Source organism: Peromyscus californicus, unplaced genomic scaffold (genome assembly GCF_007827085.1).
Source record: "Peromyscus californicus insignis strain IS unplaced genomic scaffold, ASM782708v3 Scaffold_23__1_contigs__length_62951481, whole genome shotgun sequence".
Taxonomy (NCBI): domain Eukaryota; kingdom Metazoa; phylum Chordata; class Mammalia; order Rodentia; family Cricetidae; genus Peromyscus; species Peromyscus californicus.
Window position 1 is genome coordinate 46,728,985 of NW_026294534.1, and position 21,592 is coordinate 46,750,576.

At 38.8% G+C, this 21,592-nt stretch overlaps 2 protein-coding genes across 11 annotated transcripts in view; one reads left to right on the top strand and one right to left on the bottom strand.

Moving 5' to 3' along the window:
- Positions 1-808: 808 nt before the first annotated feature.
- Cep44 (centrosomal protein 44) lies at positions 809-16,347 on the bottom strand. Of its 8 annotated transcripts, none has more exons than XM_052752313.1 (12): positions 16,056-16,345; positions 14,607-14,787; positions 12,669-12,809; positions 11,016-11,163; positions 9,276-9,422; positions 8,124-8,249; positions 5,859-6,053; positions 4,689-4,895; positions 3,550-3,622; positions 2,078-2,205; positions 1,786-1,823; positions 809-1,017 (listed from the first exon to the last, which is right to left on the bottom strand). In XM_052752313.1, the coding sequence occupies exons 3-12, from the start codon at positions 12,755-12,757 to the stop codon at positions 975-977; spliced, it is 1,194 nt and encodes a 397-aa protein (XP_052608273.1). In that variant the 5' UTR covers positions 12,758-12,809; positions 14,607-14,787; positions 16,056-16,345; the 3' UTR covers positions 809-974. The 8 variants fall into 8 exon arrangements, with proteins under 8 accessions (XP_052608273.1, XP_052608274.1, XP_052608272.1 ...); XM_052752314.1 differs by lacking the exon at positions 16,056-16,345 and adding an exon at positions 15,982-15,998; XM_052752312.1 differs by lacking the exon at positions 14,607-14,787 and having other exon boundaries at positions 16,071-16,345.
- Positions 16,348-16,643: 296 nt separating this feature from the next.
- The window catches only part of Fbxo8 (F-box protein 8), a 44,394-nt gene continuing 39,445 nt past the window's right edge, over positions 16,644-21,592 (top strand). The window contains exons 1-2 of one of the 3 annotated variants that reach the window (XM_052752319.1): positions 16,644-16,884; positions 17,137-17,208. In XM_052752319.1, the coding sequence (XP_052608279.1) occupies positions 17,199-17,208 (10 nt within the window). In that variant the 5' untranslated portion in view covers positions 16,644-16,884; positions 17,137-17,198. The remainder of the gene's footprint in view (positions 16,885-17,136; positions 17,209-21,592) is intronic. The other 2 variants (XM_052752321.1, XM_052752320.1) reach the window with 2 other exon arrangements.

Below are 21,592 nucleotides of genomic sequence, written 5' to 3' on the forward strand. Positions count from 1 at the left end.
TCTGTGGGGAAGGCTTTGCCCTGGAGGAGATGGGAATGGGGGGGGGGGGGGGGGGGGGGGGGGGGGGTTGGGGGGAAGGTGAGGGGGACGGGAGGGGGGAGAACAAGGGAATCCGTGGCTGATATGTAGAACTGAATTGTATTGCAAAATAAATTAAAATAAATTAAAAAAAAATATAAAATAGAAAGACATCTTTCCATGATTTTGACTATCACCCAGAATTATTATCACTACATTTTCACTTACAAAGTTAGAAAGATATTTACATAGTAACTTTCTGAGCGATTTTAACTTTCTTTCAATTTAACTTTAAGACTTTTTCTCTCCTTAAAAGTTGCTAACTTCCATTATGAGATAATGAAAACCTCCTTCACTGTATATCACATGGATGGCCGCCATTTATGTCTGTGCTGACGGTCTTAGGTCATCAGCACACTTCCCACAGGGAACGCACTAAAGAACCAATGCTCTCAGCATTGCGTGTTAATAAAGAAGATGCTGCTATTTGTTTAGTTCTCAGTGAGCATTTTAACTTTACATTACAGTTTATTCGCCAGCACAGACTGCGAGACTGTACATACGAGAGCCTCCTGGGTACCATATGCAAGTCCTAATAGGAATGTCTCCAGTAGGATACAGACGTTGGTCCTCCAGCCCATACTTTCAAAAGCATATTACTCAGCACAATGCAGTAAATGTCCACCCAAAATACCGAGCTTGCTGCAACCACTTTACTCTGTAACAGCATATACTGAAACTGAAACTTTTACCAAGAAAACGGAAACAGCAAATCAGTACAATTACAACCTACAATATTAAAAGTATTTATTTAGGAATGAAAAACACTCACACACCAAATAGAATTCAAATTCTTAATAATATATTACAGTATATTAAAAGTGTACAAGGAATTCTTAAACATAGCATTATAAGTAGCAAAGTCCTAGAGATGCTCACGCAGAAAAACTGTACAGTTAGTGACTCGAGCATTTCAGTAGCTCTGCAGTCTCTTCAAACCTGAAACAGAACAAACCACATGTCAGCTAGTGCACGCTCACGGTGAAGCTCAGGACTGAAGCGTTGCACACATGCTTCTGGCCCAAGACAAAGCTGAGTGGTTTTCTTATTTAGGAGGAACTACTATTTATACATACAGAGAGAAGAGAGCAACGTAAGTAAGCCAATTCTTGTAGCATAAGTTATTTTAGAATTTTTCAAATGTCAAAGAGCTTTATACTTTCTTAAGGTAATAAGGTGTAGATTATTCTGATACCATTTCCTTTAAATACCACTCTTTGCTAAAATACCATCATATATTTCCTTTAAACCACTCTTTGCTAAAACTACATGTAACGTTCATAGTCTCCAGTAAGACCATCATCGTTGGTGGTACTGCATCAATCGCTCACTGGAAACACAAGCAAGCCTAACATAATACTGAAAACATCTCCCAACTATCCATCTACATGCACATAATGTTTTGGTAAATCAATTATCAGAAGTAGAGAAATCAGAATTAATTATCAACCAAAGCATCTCTGCCCTTTGTAACCCATCATTAATTCTGGTTTCACACCATTTGCTGGAAACCAGAACAGTGTCTCATCTCACACACACACACACACAACTGGAAGTAGAATTATTATCCACTGGAGTCTTGAAGGAAACTCCACACCTGATTGAGACTTTCAAGGTCTGAAACACATATGTCCATTCTATGTATACTACACTTCAGTACAATTCCCTACAGAGAAATGATTTCTGTTGCCCCTTTCTGTTACTTACATTTTTTTCATCCTTTCCATTTTCTGAAGTGTTGTTTCCTTTAATTTAAAAAGCAACAAATTTAGGCAATTTCTCAAAGTAAATAATCCGCAAAGATGGACCATGAATATATAAACCACACTCTGAAACACTGCATAAGGAGACTCTAGCCAACAAAAAGAACCCTGGACAGATTAAACTTATCATTTAACATTGTTCTTACCAATAGTATATATTACATGGCATATACTAAAAATGATACTTGTTTCTTCTCTACCTTAGAAATCATTAAGCAGCTGACAGTTTTTCTTACCTCTGAAAAATCTTTCAAACCACAATAATTAACAGTGGAGCCTCTGGGCGTCGACTCTGGTGACAGTGTACTACTGTAGCCAGATGACCGATATGTTCTGGCTGGTGCCCCCACACTGTATTTTTTATCTGTGAAGAAATCACATTTTAGGAGATCTTTCCATTACACAGTAGAGTGAAATATTTAAAATTTTATTTACAAATGAATTAATCTAAAATGGTTATTGGCATAGATAAAATGAGTTTTTAATACTTTTTATACATATGGAGACAAATGCTAAAAATTCTCTAATAAAAATTTCAAAATACATTTGGTATTTGTGGTATATGCTTGTAATCACATGTATATAATAGCGGAAAAGATCTAATGATGTTAAATATCTATATTACTGAAATTTAATCTAACAATAAATTGTCAATTGTAAAAAAGTCATCTTTTTTACAAACTTAATTTAATCATAATATGAGATAAGATGTAGGCCTTTGCTTTTTTCTAAATTATAAGACTCAAAAGAATAAAAGCTTTTGTTGAAACCAGAGATCTCGCATGCTCAGTAACATGGGAAATATCCCTAAGTGGCTGTGACATGGCAAAGGCCACTCCTGTTCTACAACATTCTCATTTTATTACTGTCAAAAAGCAGTTCAGATAAAGCACTTTATAGATTTCTGAGAAATGTACTTTTTCTGTCATGTATCTTATTTCTGCACAAGAATGTTACTTAGGCTTACAATTAGAAAGTTTAGAGCTCCACTTTTCTTCTTTAACTGTATTCTATTATTCTAGAATGATTAAAGAGTGAAAAATCCCATAAAGAATGTAAGCTGTGTCCTGAACAATATATACTCTGGTTTTATAAGCAATTCTTGGCAGTCTGTGGGTCACTATTTTCTTTGTCCTAAGAGTTCTGTAATTTTATTTTATTTTAAGAAAAATGTTTAATAGGAAACGGGGACATGGCTCCAGTCAAGTGCTCACTAAATTTCATTTCCAGAACCATGTTAAAAAAAAAAAAAATCAGATGTAGTGGTTTGTACCTACAATGCCACCAATACTGTGCTAGAGACAGGTAGATCCTGGGAGTTTGCTGGCTAGCAAGAATAGCCAAGTTGGTGAGCTCCAGGTTCAGTGAGAGACTTTATCTCAAAGAATAATGTGGACAGCGACTGAGAAAGAAGCCTAATATGGACCTTTGGCTTACACACACACACACACACACACACACACACACACACACACACACACACACATATGAATATATATATGGACCTTTGGCTTACACACACACACACACACACACACACACACACGCACACACGCACACACACACACACACACATGCGCACACACACACACACACACACACACACACACACACACACACACACACACACACACGAGAATGCTAAAGAGGTCAAATGCCCATAAAACCTACTGTTCTGAAAATGTACTAATACAACTGAAGAGCTTACCAACGGGCATGGCATCCACGACACTATCAGAGTCATTATCTTCACTTGCTGCATTAAGCTCTACGCATTCATTCTGGAATGTACAGGTAAATATTTAGAAGAAAACGATAGGTAATTCATTTTACGCTGCTTAACATAAAATATAAGCAAAGCACAGGGCATGTTTAGTTTTAATAAATTTATTTACTGATAATATATAATTACTCTTATGCATAAGAAACAACCATTAAGTGTGGAAGCAGAGAGTAAGCTTCTTGAATCTACAACCCCAGTCTCTAAAAATGAAAGACAGACTAGAAACTGAAACCCTAAGAAACAAAACAGATTTCTCAGACTACATAAGGCAGTGGTAAATGTGGTGGTCTGAAGAAGAACGGCCCCCATAAACTCATGTATTTAAATGCTTAGTCACCAAGAAGCAGCACTATTTAGGAGGTATGGTCCCGTTGAAGTAGGTGTGGCCATGCTGGAGGAAGCATGTCACTGGGGATGGCTCTGAGGTTTCCAAAGCCCATGTCAGGACTAGTCTCTCTCTCTTTCCCCCCTCTCTAGGCCTGTGGATCAGGATGTAGCTCTCAGCTACTGCTCCAAAGCCTGCCATGTTTCCTGCAGCAATGATAATGAACTTAAGCCTCTGAAACTGTAAGCAAATCCCCAATTAAATGCTTTCCTTTATAAGCAATGCCTTGGTCTTAGTGCCTCTTCACAGCAATAGAACAGTGACTAAGACAGAAAATTTAATAACTGTTTCTATGAAATTCACTTTATGATTGAAGTTAATGCATAAAAAAGAAAAAGTTTCAATTTTAACTCTTCTACAACTTTTCCAGTAAACCAAAGAAGCCTTTGTCCTACTAAAATACATAAAATAATTTAAGGTTTTTCAAAAAATTCTTACCTCATTCTAAGCATCTGAAGTACTATTAATCAGAAAAGCTCAACTTACGGGTTTTACAAATTATCTTATTTGATAGAAATAAACAGCCACAAGAAGTTTAAAGAACTTGTTAACTTAAGCAGACTTTATTCTAACCAAACATTTTCTAGTTTCTAAGGAGCCTCCTCACATGTAGTGTTTCCAAAAGAATAGACAACAGTCACTGTACTTGAGGCAAGCGGTGCTACATAGTAATTAATACCTTTTTAGACAAAAGCATCTCTGTTTCAAGAAGAGTGACTCGACTGAGGAGATTATTCCAGGCCTTCTCATCGACCATCACCTTCCCTTTTGTTGCAGCTTCCAAATACTGGAGCCTTTTCTCTACACAAGTCAGCCTCTTAAGCTTGTCCTGGCATTCAGCAAGAGCTATGTGAAGTGCAGTGAGCTCAGGGTTGTCACAAAGATCCTAAAATGATAACCAAGATCACAGGTGATAGGAGTGGCATTCCTCTGAAAAGGAATCAGGGGGCTCCCACTTCCTTGTGCTGTTTTGATAGCTAAGAAAGGGCACAGTGTGGAACCAGGGGCTCCCTGTAGACAGCAGCGGGCCTTACCACGAGGCTGTCATCTTCACAGCAGCTGCCTGTGGAGTAACCTGCATGATGCTTAGACTAGGCAGTACAACACAACTATCATTAGCTAGTTTCTTTAGACAGTGCCTAGTACAAATCCAAGAGAAATAAGCAAATGACAATGTGCTGACTATCTAGAGTGTCATATAGAAAAAAGCAGGCCCACAAATAAAACTTCAGAAATCCAACTATAATCCAAATGTATAAAAATCACAAGATAAGAGCGTGTTAGCAGACACAGTAGAGATTATATACAAAATGGTATTTGTGTCAACGAGGAGTAATAGAAACCACAGGACCGCAAGGAGTCAGGTGGGTAGCACACATCTATAATGCTACCACGCAAAAGGCTAGGCAGGTTTACTGCAAATTCAAAGCCACCTTGGACTACATAAAGTCAGCCGAGGCTACATAGTGAGACCATACCCCTTGGGGAAAACATAGCAAAGACTAACTAAAGAAAAAACAGGAATAAAATGCCAAGCTTTTCAATTTTCCAACAGAGGAAACAGTGGTAGAAAACCCCACTGTGTAAAGTTGCACATCTCTTTTGCTAGATTATAATTTCCCTGGGACATACCACCTCTTGTTTCTCTTTGCTTTACTTCTAACTCAGGGGGAAAACTCCAAACAAATCCGACAACTGGAATCCACTGAATTACATTTAGTAAGACTGATTGACTTTTAAGTAATAGTATAGATATCATAATTTAAGAGTTCAGAAATATTACAACTTTCAAACACTGAAATAATCACAGATACCAAAGAAATCTGTCCAAGAGGTCCTCAACCCTTACTTTCAGCTGAGCCTTGACTTCAGAGGCCTGCTCGTCATGAATCATGATTTGAGAAGTCATCTCTTCTGACTCATCACACCCTTCACTCACTTCTGTTGAACTCACTGTCCGTTCAGGAAGGTCAATGTTATCTTCTGTGTACAGATGACGGATCACCACAGCTTTCTTCTGCACGGAGACAAGCATGAAGAAATACTTCAAAGGTTTTCCTGCTAGTTACTTTACGTATGCTCACAGTAATTCTCTAGACAGACTGTATAAATATTTAAAAAACATTTAAATTACCACATACAATGTATCACAACATAACATGCTAATATTAATATATTTGATATGTGTTGGTGAAATTGTGATTCAGTTTTTTAAAAGCATTCTTATGTCTTAGGTTAAACACTGAAATGTATTTTAAAGGTATCTAGGTTTGTCTCGATATGCTGGAAAAAGTGGCCACAGTAGAGATAAAAGAGGATTAGCAGAGATTTGATTAATTGTTGAAACAGGATGACCTGTGCTTTGGTAAATGTTTGAAAAGTTACATGCTAGAAAGTTAAAAACAAGAAAGAGAGAGAGAGAGAGAGAGAGAGAGAGAGAGAGAGAGAGAGAGAGAGAGAGGAAGGGAGGGAGGGAGGGAGGGAAGAAGGGAGGGAGGAATTAATTAAATAAAAACATATTAGGTGTGGTAGCACACAACCATAATCCCAGCATTCAGGAAGCCCAGGCAGGATTATAAGGTCCAGACCAGCCTGAGCTATTTAGTGAGTCTGCCAATGAATAAACAAATAAACAAATGAAGGTTGTGATATAATCTACAAATTAAATAATCAACAACTAGCTATGTGAGGACACATTATAATTTTTTTTTACTGAACAAATCACAATATATATTTCATCTTCAGCTAAAAGTTCAAAATACCAAAAAGTGGGAATACTAACAAGGACCTCACAGTGAACCTGTATAAACACTGAAAAACCCTAAGATGTGATGAAGAAATCATAAATTACATCTATATGAGATGAGGCATCAGGAAGAAGACAATTTGCTTCAGCACTGACTCAACTTCTCTTTCAGCAAATAAATATATTTATAAATTCTATCAGCTTTGTAGCAGTTATTCAATTCTTGGTATTATAGCTCTTCTAGTCATGTATTTTGGATCAGATAATAAATAATTCTACATATTTTACTTTATCCAGAAAAAAATTTACATCTTATCTAATTACACATTGATTACTTGTCTGTATTCTGTCCTCTCACCCAGAAGGAAACAGCTGGAAGCACATTTATTATTAAAATGGCATTTTGGCTTAGAGCTCCCCTTGGATATGGAAAATGCTATCTCTACATGTACTGGATTCATTCGGCCACAGGTGCTCAAAGCAGACAAAGGCAGAGACAATCTATACCTAGTAATAAAGAATCCTCGAAACCAGATTATTAGATAATCTATATTCTTGGTTATTAATGCATATAAATGAATCATCATAACCACTCTTGTTGGATATAATAATAATGGATTATTATTATATACACACCACTCTTTAGGGATGATCAGGTGCATAATTAAAGGTATATGTTGAGGGGCTGGAAAGATGGCTCAGGTTAAGAACCCTTAAGATATCCCAGCATTTGGGAGGCAGGGGCAGGCAGATCTCTGTGAGTTCAAGGCTGGCCTGGTCTACAAAGCAAGTTCCAGGACAGGCTCCAAAGCTACACAGAGAAACCCTGTCTCAAAAACAAACAAACAAACAAACAAACAAAAAACCCTTAAGACACAGGTTTGATTTCCAGTACCCATATGGAGGCTCACAACCACCCATAACTCCAGTTCCAAGAGATATAACACTTTCTTCTGTTCCTTTCTGGTACACATACACACATAAGATTAAAACAAACAAACAAATACACACACACACACACACATTCACATATTTTAAAGAGTAGAGGTCAATGCCTTGCACTATAACCTTACTAAATTTTATCTGGGAATGAAAAAGAATTCAAAATTAGAAATATAGAGTCTGGGTGACTTTGCACTCTTCTGCTGAGACTATTTGAGGGTAGGGAAGGGAAGGAAGTGATAAGAGAGGGCAGTGGGGGGTGCATATGATCAAAGTACTTCTAGAAAGAAATGAAATAAACCAACACGTTCTAATAAAAATGCCTTGTACACTGTGGTATCTGACTACAACATTTCACCAAATGCCCGTCAGAGAAACAGTCTTTACTGCATTCAGATACGCTTCTGGTATCTTCTAGTCTCACACCTTTCCTGAAGTCATAAACCTGCCAGTGATGTCAATGCCCACAGCCTCTCCAGGGGTGGCGTTCTCACTACTCGAACAAGGTTCGGGCCTTTCCGGGATGCTTTTCTTTCTTGGGCATGACGAAGTCTAAGAAAGGAAAAGTATTAGACAAAACAATGCATTTTATAAAAAGTATGATATACACTTCAATTCCATTTATTTCAATACTTATTTTTGATGACAGCCAATAGTGAAAGTAATGAACCATGCATTTATTTGTTTACCGTAAATTTAAGTGAAACTGATATGGTGGTGCTAGAATCCCACACTTAAAGTATGAGGAAGGAGGACTGAGGCCAGCCTGGCCTGCATAGTTAAAAACAAACAAACAAATAAAAAAACAAAAACTTTAAAAAGTGACATAAATACACTATCTTTGAACTGCTAATTTAGTTCCAAGTCACAGATGCATAAGACATGTGACTCATATCAGAGAAATGATGATCCTTGAGAGGGTTATGCCCTGTATGTGGATAATGCAGCAACAATTGAATATGTGGGCTGTATGAACAGTGGGATTTAGAACTAACTAGGTGCTTATGGCCTTATCTAGGTACAGACGGTAAGACATCCTGGTATTGCAGCAACCTGCACTCTCCAGGAAGCTAACTGTGAAATATGTATGTCCTGTAGAGGAAATTCCGAGACCTAGAAGTTTGGTGGGCAGACTCCTCAGCATCTCTGTAATTTTACACATTCACATCCCTTCAAATTCCATTTCGGTTCTAAACAACACATGTTTGGTCCAAACTAACCCTAGTTCCCAGAAATGCCCTTGGAATTCCTAGAAAATTCCACAATTATGCAAATAGCATTAACACAAGAATTCCCTTCAGTTCCTAAAATGCTCTGATGCCTGAGTCTGGTGCATTCACCTACCACGCTCAGCTGCCCACTCCTTTCCCTGAAGACACTATTTATTGCTTTTGCTTGATCAATCTGTTACTCTGCTTAAGTCTTCTCTATGTCTGTCCTGGAATTCTTTCTCTAATCATCAGTCTAAGAATGAGACAAAGAACTTCTGGGTCCAGCAAGTCGGGTGACAACTTGATGTTTATTCAAATATTGGGGTAGTTAGCATAAGTTAGCACTGAAATTCATTCATAAATTCACCTTGTCAGAGCCAGTCAATTCCTTGTGCTTTTTCATTACACAATTCAATATATCACAGACAATTTGGATTTTCCATTCAGCAAATCCAGACTGTATAAATTGCTTTTTTGTCAAAATTGGTTTATAATCAAATTGATCACGAAGAAGCTGTGAAGAAACAAAGGTAATATTTGTTTAATTCAAAATTATATGACCAGCTGGTCAGAAGGTAATAATTACCTTTGAGAGGAAGATCAAGCCGTTAAGTAAAGGTGCTAAAATTACAGAGCTGGTGTTGAGTTATGCCCAGGTATGAGAAACAGGTTGCTAGGGATATGCCAGAGGCGGGGGCAGGAGGGAAGAGAGGGAGGGAGAAAAACGGAGAGAGGGGAGAGGGAGTGGGGAGGAGAGGAAGAGAGAGCACTTCAGGAAAGCCAGAGCTAATTAGTGAGACCCTGTCTCAAAAAAAGAAAACAAAACAAACACACACACACACAAACACACACACACACACACACACACACACACACACACACACACACACACACACACAAATTCACAGTACTTGACCAAAAATTAATGGTAAATGTTGTTACGGTTTAAAAATCAAAATCAACTGAGATCAAAGTCAGACTCCATCCAGGTGTCTAAATGCTACTGCAGAGATGAAACCTGGTATCAGACCTCAAGGAACAAACTATGGAAGTTTCAGTTTGTATCTCACAAGTCAAGTAACACAGAAGCCTGGGGATTCCGTTCTCTCTCTCTTGCTTCCTCCAGTACACAAACTTACTAAAATTTCATAGGAAGCCGGCAAATTAAAGCCAGTGACAAACGTTTACCAGTTGCCATAATTAATAGGAAACATTGATAAAGCAAACATGAATTACAACTTAATTTCAATAGAGACCCCATGTTTTTATTAATTAAATTTTTTCATTTACTTTACATGCCAACCACAGTTTTCCCTCCCTCTTCTTTTCCCATCCCCTCCCCCCAGCTTCCATCTATCCACCTCCCCATCCACTCCTCCTCTGTCTCCAGTTCAGGAAAGGGGCAGGCCTCTCATGGCCATCAACAAAGCATGGCACATCAAGGTGAGGCAGGACCAAGAAAACTGCCCCTCCCATACACACTCCCCAAATCAAGGTTGGACGAGGCAACCCAGCATGGGGAATAGGTTCCCAGAAGGCAGCTCAAGTGCCAGGGACAAGTCCTGATCCCACTGCTAGGAACCCTACTAACAGACCAAGCTGCACAACTGTCACACACATGCAGAGGCCTAGGTCGGTACTGTGCAGGCTCCCTAGCTGTTGGTCCAGAGTCCATGAGCTCCCACGAGCTCAGGTCAGCTGTAGAGACTCCATTTTAATGAGATAAACACCTATGAAAAATACTCTGTCAACTAAACATACATGTGACGTATGACAAGATATGACAGTGGCCCTAGATTATGATAAAGCTGACTTTTTTTCTTATTGACTAGTATTTTAACTATATTACCTGCATGTTTAGACACCCAAATGTTAAACATGCTACAAGTTTGTAGCCAGGAGCAATAGGCTATGCATATAGACATGTAGGTCTGTGCAAGCACACTCTGATGTTTGCCCAATGGCAAAAGTGCCTATCAATACATTTCTCAGGATGTATACCATTGTTAAGTGAACATGCAACTGTGTTTTGATAATTATTACTAAAGTATCAATTTTAAAAATCAATAGTTCCTCAAATAATTCTTGTTTCATAAACTCAAAATACCTTATAGACGGTATCTGTGAAGCGCACATCATTCTTTGATATGAGGTCTATATTGGACTCCATCAGAAGTTCTGATATATAAGGGGAGTATGAGGTAAGAGAATAGCTGATGATAGGCAAAGATGCTGCTGTGTCCCCCTTCATCAAACTGCCAGGAAAAAGGGAAAAGACTTTATTAGCACAATTCCAGAAGCTGGGTGATCAAGGGTAATTAGCAAAGTTGTCAATAGCTTAGTTATTATTACAGACACAATAATGGAGCAATTTATGACTCTTCAGATTCTATATCCCACTCTACAGCACCCTGATCCAACTATGAAACAGTACTGTTCATTTTCATGTGCTCAAAACCTCACTACAGCTGTACAGTCTATCTCCTACAGTTTTTGTTGGTTTTCTGAAGCTTATTCTTACTTAATCCATTTATTTCTCCTATTAATAAAAAGTACTGCCCTACAGTTCTCAAGAATATTTGATGTTTTGTAACATTTGGTACAACAGCTCATCTGTCCCTAGACGAGCCTGCAAAGATGAACTGTTTGAACTCTAGGCTACATATGAGGTACACACTGGAAGGAGCGTATGCTGTGACCCGACAGCCACCTTCTGCTTTCACGAGAACTGGACCTTCTTGGCTTGGGCTCATGTCTAGGCGGGCATCCTACACTTTGCCTGTCTTTATTCATTACAACTCAGTTAAATGCTGATTTCATGAAGCCATCCTGAAGATCCACACTGATCTTTCAGTATCTGCTGCCTCATGCTGTCTGTTTCTAATTGTCTACTTATTTACTGATGTAAAAATGCCTTAGTGATTCTTGCACAAAACAGCAAATGAATTATTTCTTCAGTTAGCTAGCACTATTGGTTAACTAAAATTATACTGTACTTACATATAAACAGAATGCTTTCCTACATAATTCAAAATATGTGTATAAACCTCCCCATCACCACCCCAAAGTTTTAAAAAAAATTTTTTATATTTGTGTATGTATGCCACATGCCCATAGCACAGACAGATGTTAAGGCACCTGATATGAGTGCTGAGAGTTAAACTGTATATACATCAGTCTAGATTCTGTCTCCATATAATTTTAAACTCACTGGAGTATAATGGATTTCATTAATTATATTATCTGCCATTCTCTCATTCCACAGAATAGTATTATGTTTAGTATAGCCAATCTGATCACAGATGTTACCATTTCTTGAAAATTTATTTGTGTATTCAATGTGTAGAAGATAAATTTTATACATTTACACCATGAGTTCTTTTAGTATGGAAGATTCCAATTAGTGAGATTTCTTATGGCAGCCCCCATGCTTTAAAATTTTTATTCAAATTTGACTGATGGCTCAGCAGTTAAGAGCACCTGCAGCTCCTCCAGAGGAACAGAGTTTAATTCTTAGCACATTGGCACCTACTCCTTGGTACACGTGGAGGACAAAGGACAATTTGAAGGAGCTGGATCTCTAGTTCCAACATGAGTCCTGGGAATTCAAGTCATGGTCATCAGGCTTGGCAGCCAGTAACAGGGTCCATACAAAATCTTTACTTTCATTCAGGACCCCCAGCATGTCATACATGTTAAACTTTTAGCAAAATAAAAAGCACACAAATAAGTTTCAAATATCAAATGTATTATAGCTTACCCGACATAATCCACCTCATTAGGGTAATTTAGCAAACGAAGCACTTGTTCTAGCTTCCGCAAGCTTCTTTTTAAGTCACCTGTTGCCATTATTGAATATTAGATTCAGCTCCAACTCTCAAATAATCTTACAACTTTTCATCTAAAAATAAAATTATAAAGTGCTGTTCAAATACATGCTGTAGGTTCCGCTCTACTCTGTTTGTACCTCCCCCAGCCCCAGCACATTGACATCACACAATCTCTACTTGCTGACTGCGCTGCACCGACTTTAACCCTAAGTGTAAACTTCTAATTTTCCCTCACAAAAAATAAGTTTGCCTTATATTTACATTCATTCAATAGTATTTCATCTAGCCCTCTCCCAAATATTTTACCTTGAATAAAAATGGACTATAATAGTTACTTTCATGCTGTGATCAAATACCTAACAAAGGACACTCAGTAGTAAAGTTGTCCCTTGGTTCAGTGCTCGAGGGGGTGTGGACCCTCATAGTATGGAAACCATGGTAACGGGCAGCTCCATGGTGTCAGGAGTGTGTGGTGGCTGTTGGCTGCCATTATACCAGACTAGAGGACAGCACAGCACAGAAGTGAGGTCAGGCTACCATCTCAAGGCATCTTCAGACCCCAGGCCACTCACTTCCTCTAGCTAGGTTCCACCTATCAAAGATTCTACAACCTGTCAAATTAGCACCCCAAGCTGAAGAGCAAGTGATTAATCACAGGAACCTATGGAGGCCACTTTACATGAAAGTCATAGCTGGTCCCACTTGGAAAAACATATGAAACAGTCTCCATCAGTGGTTATCCTGAATGTTTATGAAGGCTATGTAACCAATAAAAACTGGAGACAAACTTAGCACAGACTTGGTTATTATCACCAGGACTTGGATTTCATGTAGTTGCCAATCAGATGCTTAAAAACAAAGCAAACTCGCCGGGCGGTGGTGGCGCACGCCTTTAATCCCAGCACTTGGGAGGCAGAGGCAGGCGGATCTCTATGAGTTCGAGGCCAGCCTGGTCTCCAAAGCGAGTTCCAGGAAAGGCGCAAAGCTACACAGAGAAACCCTGTCTCAGAAAAACAGAAAAAAAACAAAAAAACAAAAAACAAAAAACAAAACAAAAAAAAAAACAAAGCAAACTCATAGTTTACCAACATCTTGCTCAAGAAAATTATAAAAGTACTTTGAGAAATAAATTCTCTGAGAATGAAGCACCTTTAAAATGAAATCTGGCAATAAAAATAAAAAAAGAATTCAAGTATTAGATGAAATATATTTGATGTGATTTTTCCCATAGTCTATATTTCAGCCACTATCCAACATATAAACGGCCCCTTCGATACCTCCTCTGTATGCACATATATAAACAGGGGTAAATAAACCTGGCAATTTGCCAAATTCTAAGTCTGGGCCACAACCCATTTCCATAGCCATTTCCCTCGAGTTGGGTCCCTGTTCTCTGTCTGTAGGAATGCTATTCCCATTCCAGTCTGCTCTGTATACATGTGAAGAGCAAACTACTGGAGAGACTCTTAAGTACTCTTGCATTGGCATTTTGCTCACCATTTTTGAAACATTAAATTACATTGATTTAAACATTAACATATTTAGGCAATGAGGATTTTAGGGAGAAAAAAAGGAATCGATCTTAAAATCAAATTATACAAAAAATTGGTCAAAACTGTAAGCCTTACTTCACATCTTTCCAGAGGCCAGGACTAGAAAGACATACGGAAATGGTAAGACAGACTTCCTGGACCAACCTTTATTGCCTAGAAAAGGTGAAGTGGGAACTACTCTCACTGTAACTAAAATCCTTGTTCCTGGGACTTAAGATTTCAAGTCTGAGCTTGTTTTAGGTTCCAGTCCCGTCTGACTTGACACAATTCTTTCCTTTCATTCATACCCCATCTTCCCAGGACATGTGATTTTACCTAATCCTCTGTGGTATCTTTTCTTTTTCTCATATCCTAGAACACATTTATCTTTGCATTATTTCTACCTCTGGTAATGAAATTTCTGACAATAAAGAATGCCCCAGGAACACATCCTCCCTCTTCATTAGCAGCAGAATAAATATTTTGAAGAAGAGTAAGATTCAAGAACAGCTCAGATCTGTAGGTGAAGGAAAAAAATGATATGACAGGAAAGAAAAACAAAGACATTTAAAAAAGATCATAGAAAAGTGTTTTCAAGAAAGGATCTCCTAGTTTTTTAATTGGTAGACACTAAAATTAAGATTATTAACTAATGCCAGTCAAGTACTGATACATACTTTACACTTGATCTTAGTCAAAAGGCCAAGAAGCAATCTTTCTTCTACATGTTTCTGAGATGAAAAAAACTTGTTACTTAAAAATAAAATTGATTTGCATTTTCACTTTATATTGTTTATCAAAGGACGTTAGATAAAGTATACAGATTCAATCATTAAGGTCTCAATACTCTACCTAGCTTTCTGAAGAGTTAGGAACAAATCAAATTTGCCAACTGAATTTCTGGAAAAGGTTGTAAGAATGGCACAATATGGGTTGGGGGGGGGGATGAGAATTGAACCCAGAGCCTTGGCATACCACCCAATGGCCCTACCACTGAGCTAGATCCCCAGCCTAGTAGTTTATAATTTTTTTGTTTTAAAAATTTTAGCTCAATCTCATGGTTGTTACAGGTCTTTAAAAACATAAGCTGTCACTAGACTCAAAAATCATTTTGTTCAGGATGACGTAACTAGACTTTAATAATCACGGTGGATAGCCAAGATTTTGAGATCCAAATCGATATACCTAAAAACCAAACTTTCAGATAGAGGAATACAGATCTGTAGAAATTAAATGTACAACATCTCTCCGTTAATGGATTCTAGGAAAATGCTGTTGTAGGAGAAAAGTTTTGATGAAGGATTTAAAAAAAAAAAAAGGGAGTTAGCTAGGGCGAATGGGAGCAACAGCTCAGTGGTACCGCTGCGTTTACATACAAAACTGTTTAAAAATGCTTGCAAGTAATTCTGTAAAATAGTCTGATGCAGCCGTACATCTAGAACAAATATGTTAAGATTAGTTTCCTTTATATAGAGAGAAAAATCTGTAGTCCTCAAAGTAGATGGAGTAGTTTTTTAAAAGCACCATGAAAATGTCAGCAAAGAGAACCCGAAGAAGTACTTTTACCCTTCTAGCCAGTCTAGCTGTATCATTCACTGAAAAGACCCAAGAAGACATCTACGTGTCTTTAACTTCGCAGGACTAAGTCACAAACCAATTCTAAGAGGCGGGCTACGATGCTTCCCACTTGGTTGCCTTCCAAAGCACATACCAGCTGGGTACATAAACAAGTCCCATCTAGGATTCCCCTCCTGGCCCAAGATTTAAAAGGATGAAACAGTAGACCTGATGAGCACTCGCCTACAACTCGGGGACCTCGGTGAGTACCGCATTCAGGCGACCTCTGCCCGAGCCAGAGCACAGCCTGTCCGCAGGCTCCGGCTCAGCCAGCCGCCGCCAAGCAAAGTGAAGGGTTCCCGAGGCGACCGGGCCAACACAGAAAGGAGACGGGAGCATATGTAACCCGAGAAAGTGGCGGGAACCAGGTGTTCAGCCCCAGCGCCCGCGCCCCGGGGCGCCTCTCGCGCCGACCGTTTGTATTCGGAACCGTGGGTTCCAGCGCGCCGCCAACAGTGGCCAAACGTTCCGAGCCAGGGGCTGCCCCACACTCTGGGGTTCCCAGGTGCAGATTCCATACTCCGTTCGCGCGGCCTCCTCGGAAGACTTAATTCTCCCAAAAACCTTATCAACGATACGCCTTACAGCAGATGTCATATTTCCAATGAGCATAATTTTGACGACCAGCATGGTTCAGAACGAGAAGCGAGACATAAAGACGTCCTGGCGAATCTGCAACCGCGAGAGTAATAATCCTTATTCTTCAAGGGCCCGCTCCCCGACGTCACTTCCGGCAACAATAGGAAACGTCAAAAAACTTGCCCGGTCTGCCCCTCGGGCTCCTGCAGGCTGAGGTGCTGTGAGAGTTCCCAGGAGTGTGGGGCGGTCTCTGGTCCTCTCGGAGCCATCGTGTTCTCCAGCGTGAACACGTGCGGTCTGGAAAGGCCTCTCCATGGCTTGGGCATCAGTGCCCGGCTGAGCCAGTTTCTTTTCGGCTGACAGCCCCCGCCCAGAGGCTGAGTCGTCGCGGCGGCGGTGGAGATCGCAGGTCGCTCAGGTACTAGCGTCGGCCCCGATACTTCCAGTGCCTTGCCTCTTCCGCCTGTACACTTTCACGTTTCGGCTCGGAAATAAAGACTGCGGGGGCGGGCGGGGGGGGGGGGGCTTGCCACTTGGCAGCACCGGCCCAGTAAGCAATAGTTTAGGACCAATGGCACGGTAAGACATTTTGAGTGACAGCGGCGGTGGCTTATTAAAACGCTGTATCGGTGTCAAGAGGCGGGCATAGAGCTCTTCCTTCTGTTTCTAGGCCATTGGTGGAAAGGTCGACTTGGGACTTGCCTAGCGCCTCGGTGTCGTCCTCAAGGAAAGATGACAAACGGTGAAGGTTACTTTCTTCAGGTTTATGTGTTGCTTTTATGGTGGTTATTGTGTTATCAGGTGCCCAGGCACGCTTTGATTTTTTTTTTTTTTTTACGACATCCCATTAATACGAATCCAAATATATAGTTTAGGGTCGCTGCTAATTGCTAGTTACTACAGCCGCCAGTGTGACTATAAAATTGGTTAAATTCTTGTTTTTCTGTGACTAGTCTACACTCCCCACATGGTATATACTTAATACATATTGCTTACCAGACAAAAACCGAATCAATTTGCAATTCCTGTTCGATATATTTTAAGTTTGCATTCTATATTAACTAATTAATAATTGTGGCTACTTGGTTTTGTACAGATCAGACATTTGTTTTTTTTAAGGACCCCCTGTGTTCTCTTCAAAGCATTGTCTTTATTACTGCAATTGAATACAGTTTGTTTTTCATATCAGCGTTTCCTCACCCTTTTTCCTTTTATTTTGAGACAGGGTCTCCGGTATACTCCAGGTTGGCCTAGAATTCACTGTGTAGCCCTGACCGTCCCTAGCTAGCAATCCTTTGGACGTGACCTCCCGCGGTTGAGAATATGGATTTTCAAAGCCCACTAAGCCCTCTTCCCTTTCGTTGAATGTCTGGAGTTTGGTACTCACACTCCTGAAAGAGAAACTTCACATTACCTTTGTGAAAGTGGCCTACAAAATAGTCTCAGAATGAAGAATAAATAAATTTGTTGTTTTCAGGTTCATTCAGAAACGTCCATGTTTGTAAAATTTGTCTAAATGGACAGTTACCTGAGTTACTTCATTAGTTATGTTCTGTTGGTTAACAGGTATCACCACATTTAATACAGTTTAAAACAACAAACATATATTATCTTGGTTTCTTTGAGTCAAGAATTAGGGCAACATTCAACAGAGTAAGTAGTCGGGTTGTTTCTTTTGTTTTGTTGTTGTTGTTTGGTTGGTTTTTTGAGACAGGGTTTCTCTGTGTAGTTTGGGTGCCTGTCCTGAATCTCACTGTGTAGACCAGGCTGGCCTCGAACTCACAGAGATCCGCCTGGCTCTGCCTCCCGAGTGTTGGGATTAAAGGCATGCGCCACCACTGCCCAGCTCAGATTGTTTCTTGAGGTATCAGTTAAGCTGTAGTTGGGAATTGTGGTATTATTGAAAGGCTCCACTGAGATGGAGTAAGGATCTACTTCTAAGTGCATGCACCTGGTTGCTGGTTGACCTAGATTCTCTGCCAATTGGGTTTCTTCATAAAACTACCATACAGAATGGCAGTTGATTTCCCCTACCACAGGCAATCCAGGAAAGAGCATCCAAACTGAAGGAAGGTACTTGTATTTTATAGCCTAACATTAGAAGTGATACCCCATCAACCACTGCCATATTGTATTTGTTAGGAGGCTTAAATCCAACCCACATTAGAGAGGCAGAGTATAACACAGTCCTCCAAGTGTGGAAGGCAAGGCCTCTGGAAGCCATTTTAGAGGCACCTGATACAGATACTGTTTGTGGCTGATAACTTTTAGCAGTTAAAGTAATTAATAAATAAGAATAATTGAGTAAAAATATGTCCAAAAGGAACTAAGTCCAACAAGGGGGGAAAGCCTGATTTTTGAAGTAATATGTAAACCTGTACTAGAATCAGCCCTTCCTGAAAACTAGTTTTTAAATCTATTTTACATTAATTATATTAAATAATATTATTTAATATTGCCTGAAGAATAGAGTGTCTGAAAGGAATGTTTGTGTATCACAACTGGAGATTGTGTATTTCTTACCTGTTGCTGTTTTATATAGTTGAAATTGGGTCAAAATAAATGTGAAAGATAGCTTTTTGAAAAGGCAAGCAGGTAGGAAAAGGCTAGGGGTGGGAGAGAGAAAATACAGGTCAGTGGCAAATTTGTGTTAGCCCTATGTGATCAAATAGGGATGGGAGAAGATTGTTTTGGAAATGTACGTTGACTTTTTTAAAAAGCATTAAATATAATTTGTGAGTGGCAGTGGGTAGCAGAATAAGCTATACCCCATGTTGCTACTTCTATCAGCCCAAGGAGTGCTTTTTAGAGAACTCTACTCAAGTGACGCCAAAATATTTTTAACTATACTGAAAAAAAAAAAAAAGCCCAAAACAACAACAAAAACAACCTCAGGATGAGACCGTATGAAGCAAGGTTTATTAAGAAAAAAATTAATATAGATTTAGTAGCAGCATTGAAAGAGGGAGAGGGACTTAAGAAAAAGAGGGTACACAGCCAAGTATGGCCTTGGGCTTTTGAAGATAGAATTGTATTCAAGTGTCTTAACAATAGCAATACATAAAATTTTGATGGCCTTTAAAGTGATATTATATGAGGGTTTTACAAAAGTAAATAAAACTGTTTTGGGTATACTTATTTTTATCTAGGTAACATTCCTTTAATACATAAGATTTGTTGGTTTATGGTGTTCTTGTATAGCTTTGAATGTGACCAGATAAAAACATAGCTTAAAAAAAAGTCAAAGTAACTCCACTAATCCATGGGTCACAAGAAAGTCAAAACACGGTTTGATTGTAAACATAATTCCTAATCATGTCAGGTTCTCAGCAAGTACAATTTGGCGGCTCTCTTCCCTTCCCATGCTCACTTAATTGTCCTGCATAGCAGGCCCTACCTTCTATCTACACACTTCTCTGCACTTCACCACTACAGCTTTTACTGATAAACCATAAAAGCTTATGGGGAGCAAAAGGTTCTGGCTTCAGGGTTTATGGCACTGTTTGGGCTATGACCCAATATAAAATCGCCTATGCTTCTTCCCAAGTTTGAAAGATACTATAAATCCTTTAATTTATGTGTAAACTATTATCCAAATTCATAGACATAAAACAAATATATGCAGTTCAAGTTTGGGCAACAAATTTAAGAAGCTTAATTCTAGAATTAGCCATTTACATATTCTTCAAGAATAAAGTGCATAGGATTGTTTAAACATTTGAATGAAGGAACCAGATTTAACAAGTAAACCAAACTTAGCCTTTATCTGCCTCTACTACTTGCTCTTTATAGATGTGATGGGGGTGGAGAAACAAGAGGTGGGAAGCATGGATGATAAATATGCACCACCAACTCCATCTTGTCATGTTACTCAGTTTTAGGTATTTTTCCTCTTTCCTTTGTTTTTATGCAATCGTAGAATTGTTTTTCTAGTTTTCAGTTGCAGTAAAACAATGTACACAAAGTAAAATTCATCATCTCATCCAGTTTAAAATATACAGACCAGTGGTATTAAAGATATTCATAGTGGCATGTGACCACTTCCACTAGCTCCATAATTCTTTATGTTTTATAAAGCTAAAAGTCTATGCCACCAACGACATTATCTCTTTGCCTTTCACTAGTTCCTGGTAATCCTGTTCTACATTCTATGATTTTGGCTACTCTGAGTACTTCATGTAAGCAGAACCATGTAAATTGTTTTTTTGTAATATTGAAATCTTAACAGCATTATGTTTTCAAATTCATGAGTATGAGTGTATTTCTATTTATTTGCCTTTAACTTCTGTCAGCAATGTTTGTACCTTTCATTGTAGATGTCAGGTTAAATTAATTCCTAAATATCGTATTCTTGTAAATGAAATTGTTTTCTTAATTTTTTCCAGATTGTTCATTAGTATATAGAAATACAATTAATTTTTTTTCTGTTGACCTAGCATCTTGCCTCTTTGCTGAATTCATTTGTCAATTCTAAGGGTTTTGTTTTGTTTTGTTTTTGACACAAAAACACAGCTCTCACTTCAAGGAGAATAAAAGATAGTTTATTTTGGAGACAAACATGGCTTCATAGTCTGAGAACATGGATTCAGGTTATCCCAAATACCATGTTTCAGCATGTATCGGTTCTGTGACATTTTTATAGCTACAGAACAAGAGAAAGTCTAGATTAGGGCACTTTCAAATACAGGGTAAAATGTGAGGAAGATGGGTTATAATTAATCAAGGAAATCTCTGCCACAGGTTTCAGATGTTGTCTAATACATGCTTAGTTTTTTGGTTGGTGAAGCTGTTGCTTTGTTAAGTTAATCCGTATCAAAAGGTTTCATGTGACTGCCCAAGGATGTTAGGTCGGACACAAGTGGGCAATGGATGGCCATTGTGGGTTAAAAGTAGTCCACGATAATTTGATTCTGGATATGCTACGTTCCAGCTCTCCATAATCACAAAATTCCAGTCAATCAGTATTGTAAAAGAATCCTTAACATGGGTGTGACTCTTTTGTGAATTTCAGTTCATAGTTTTACTATTGGTTTTGCAGAATCTTTAGTGTTTTCTGCTGTAAGGTCATATCTGCAAACATAATTTTACTTCTGGTTTCCTACTTGGATGTCATATATTTCTTTACT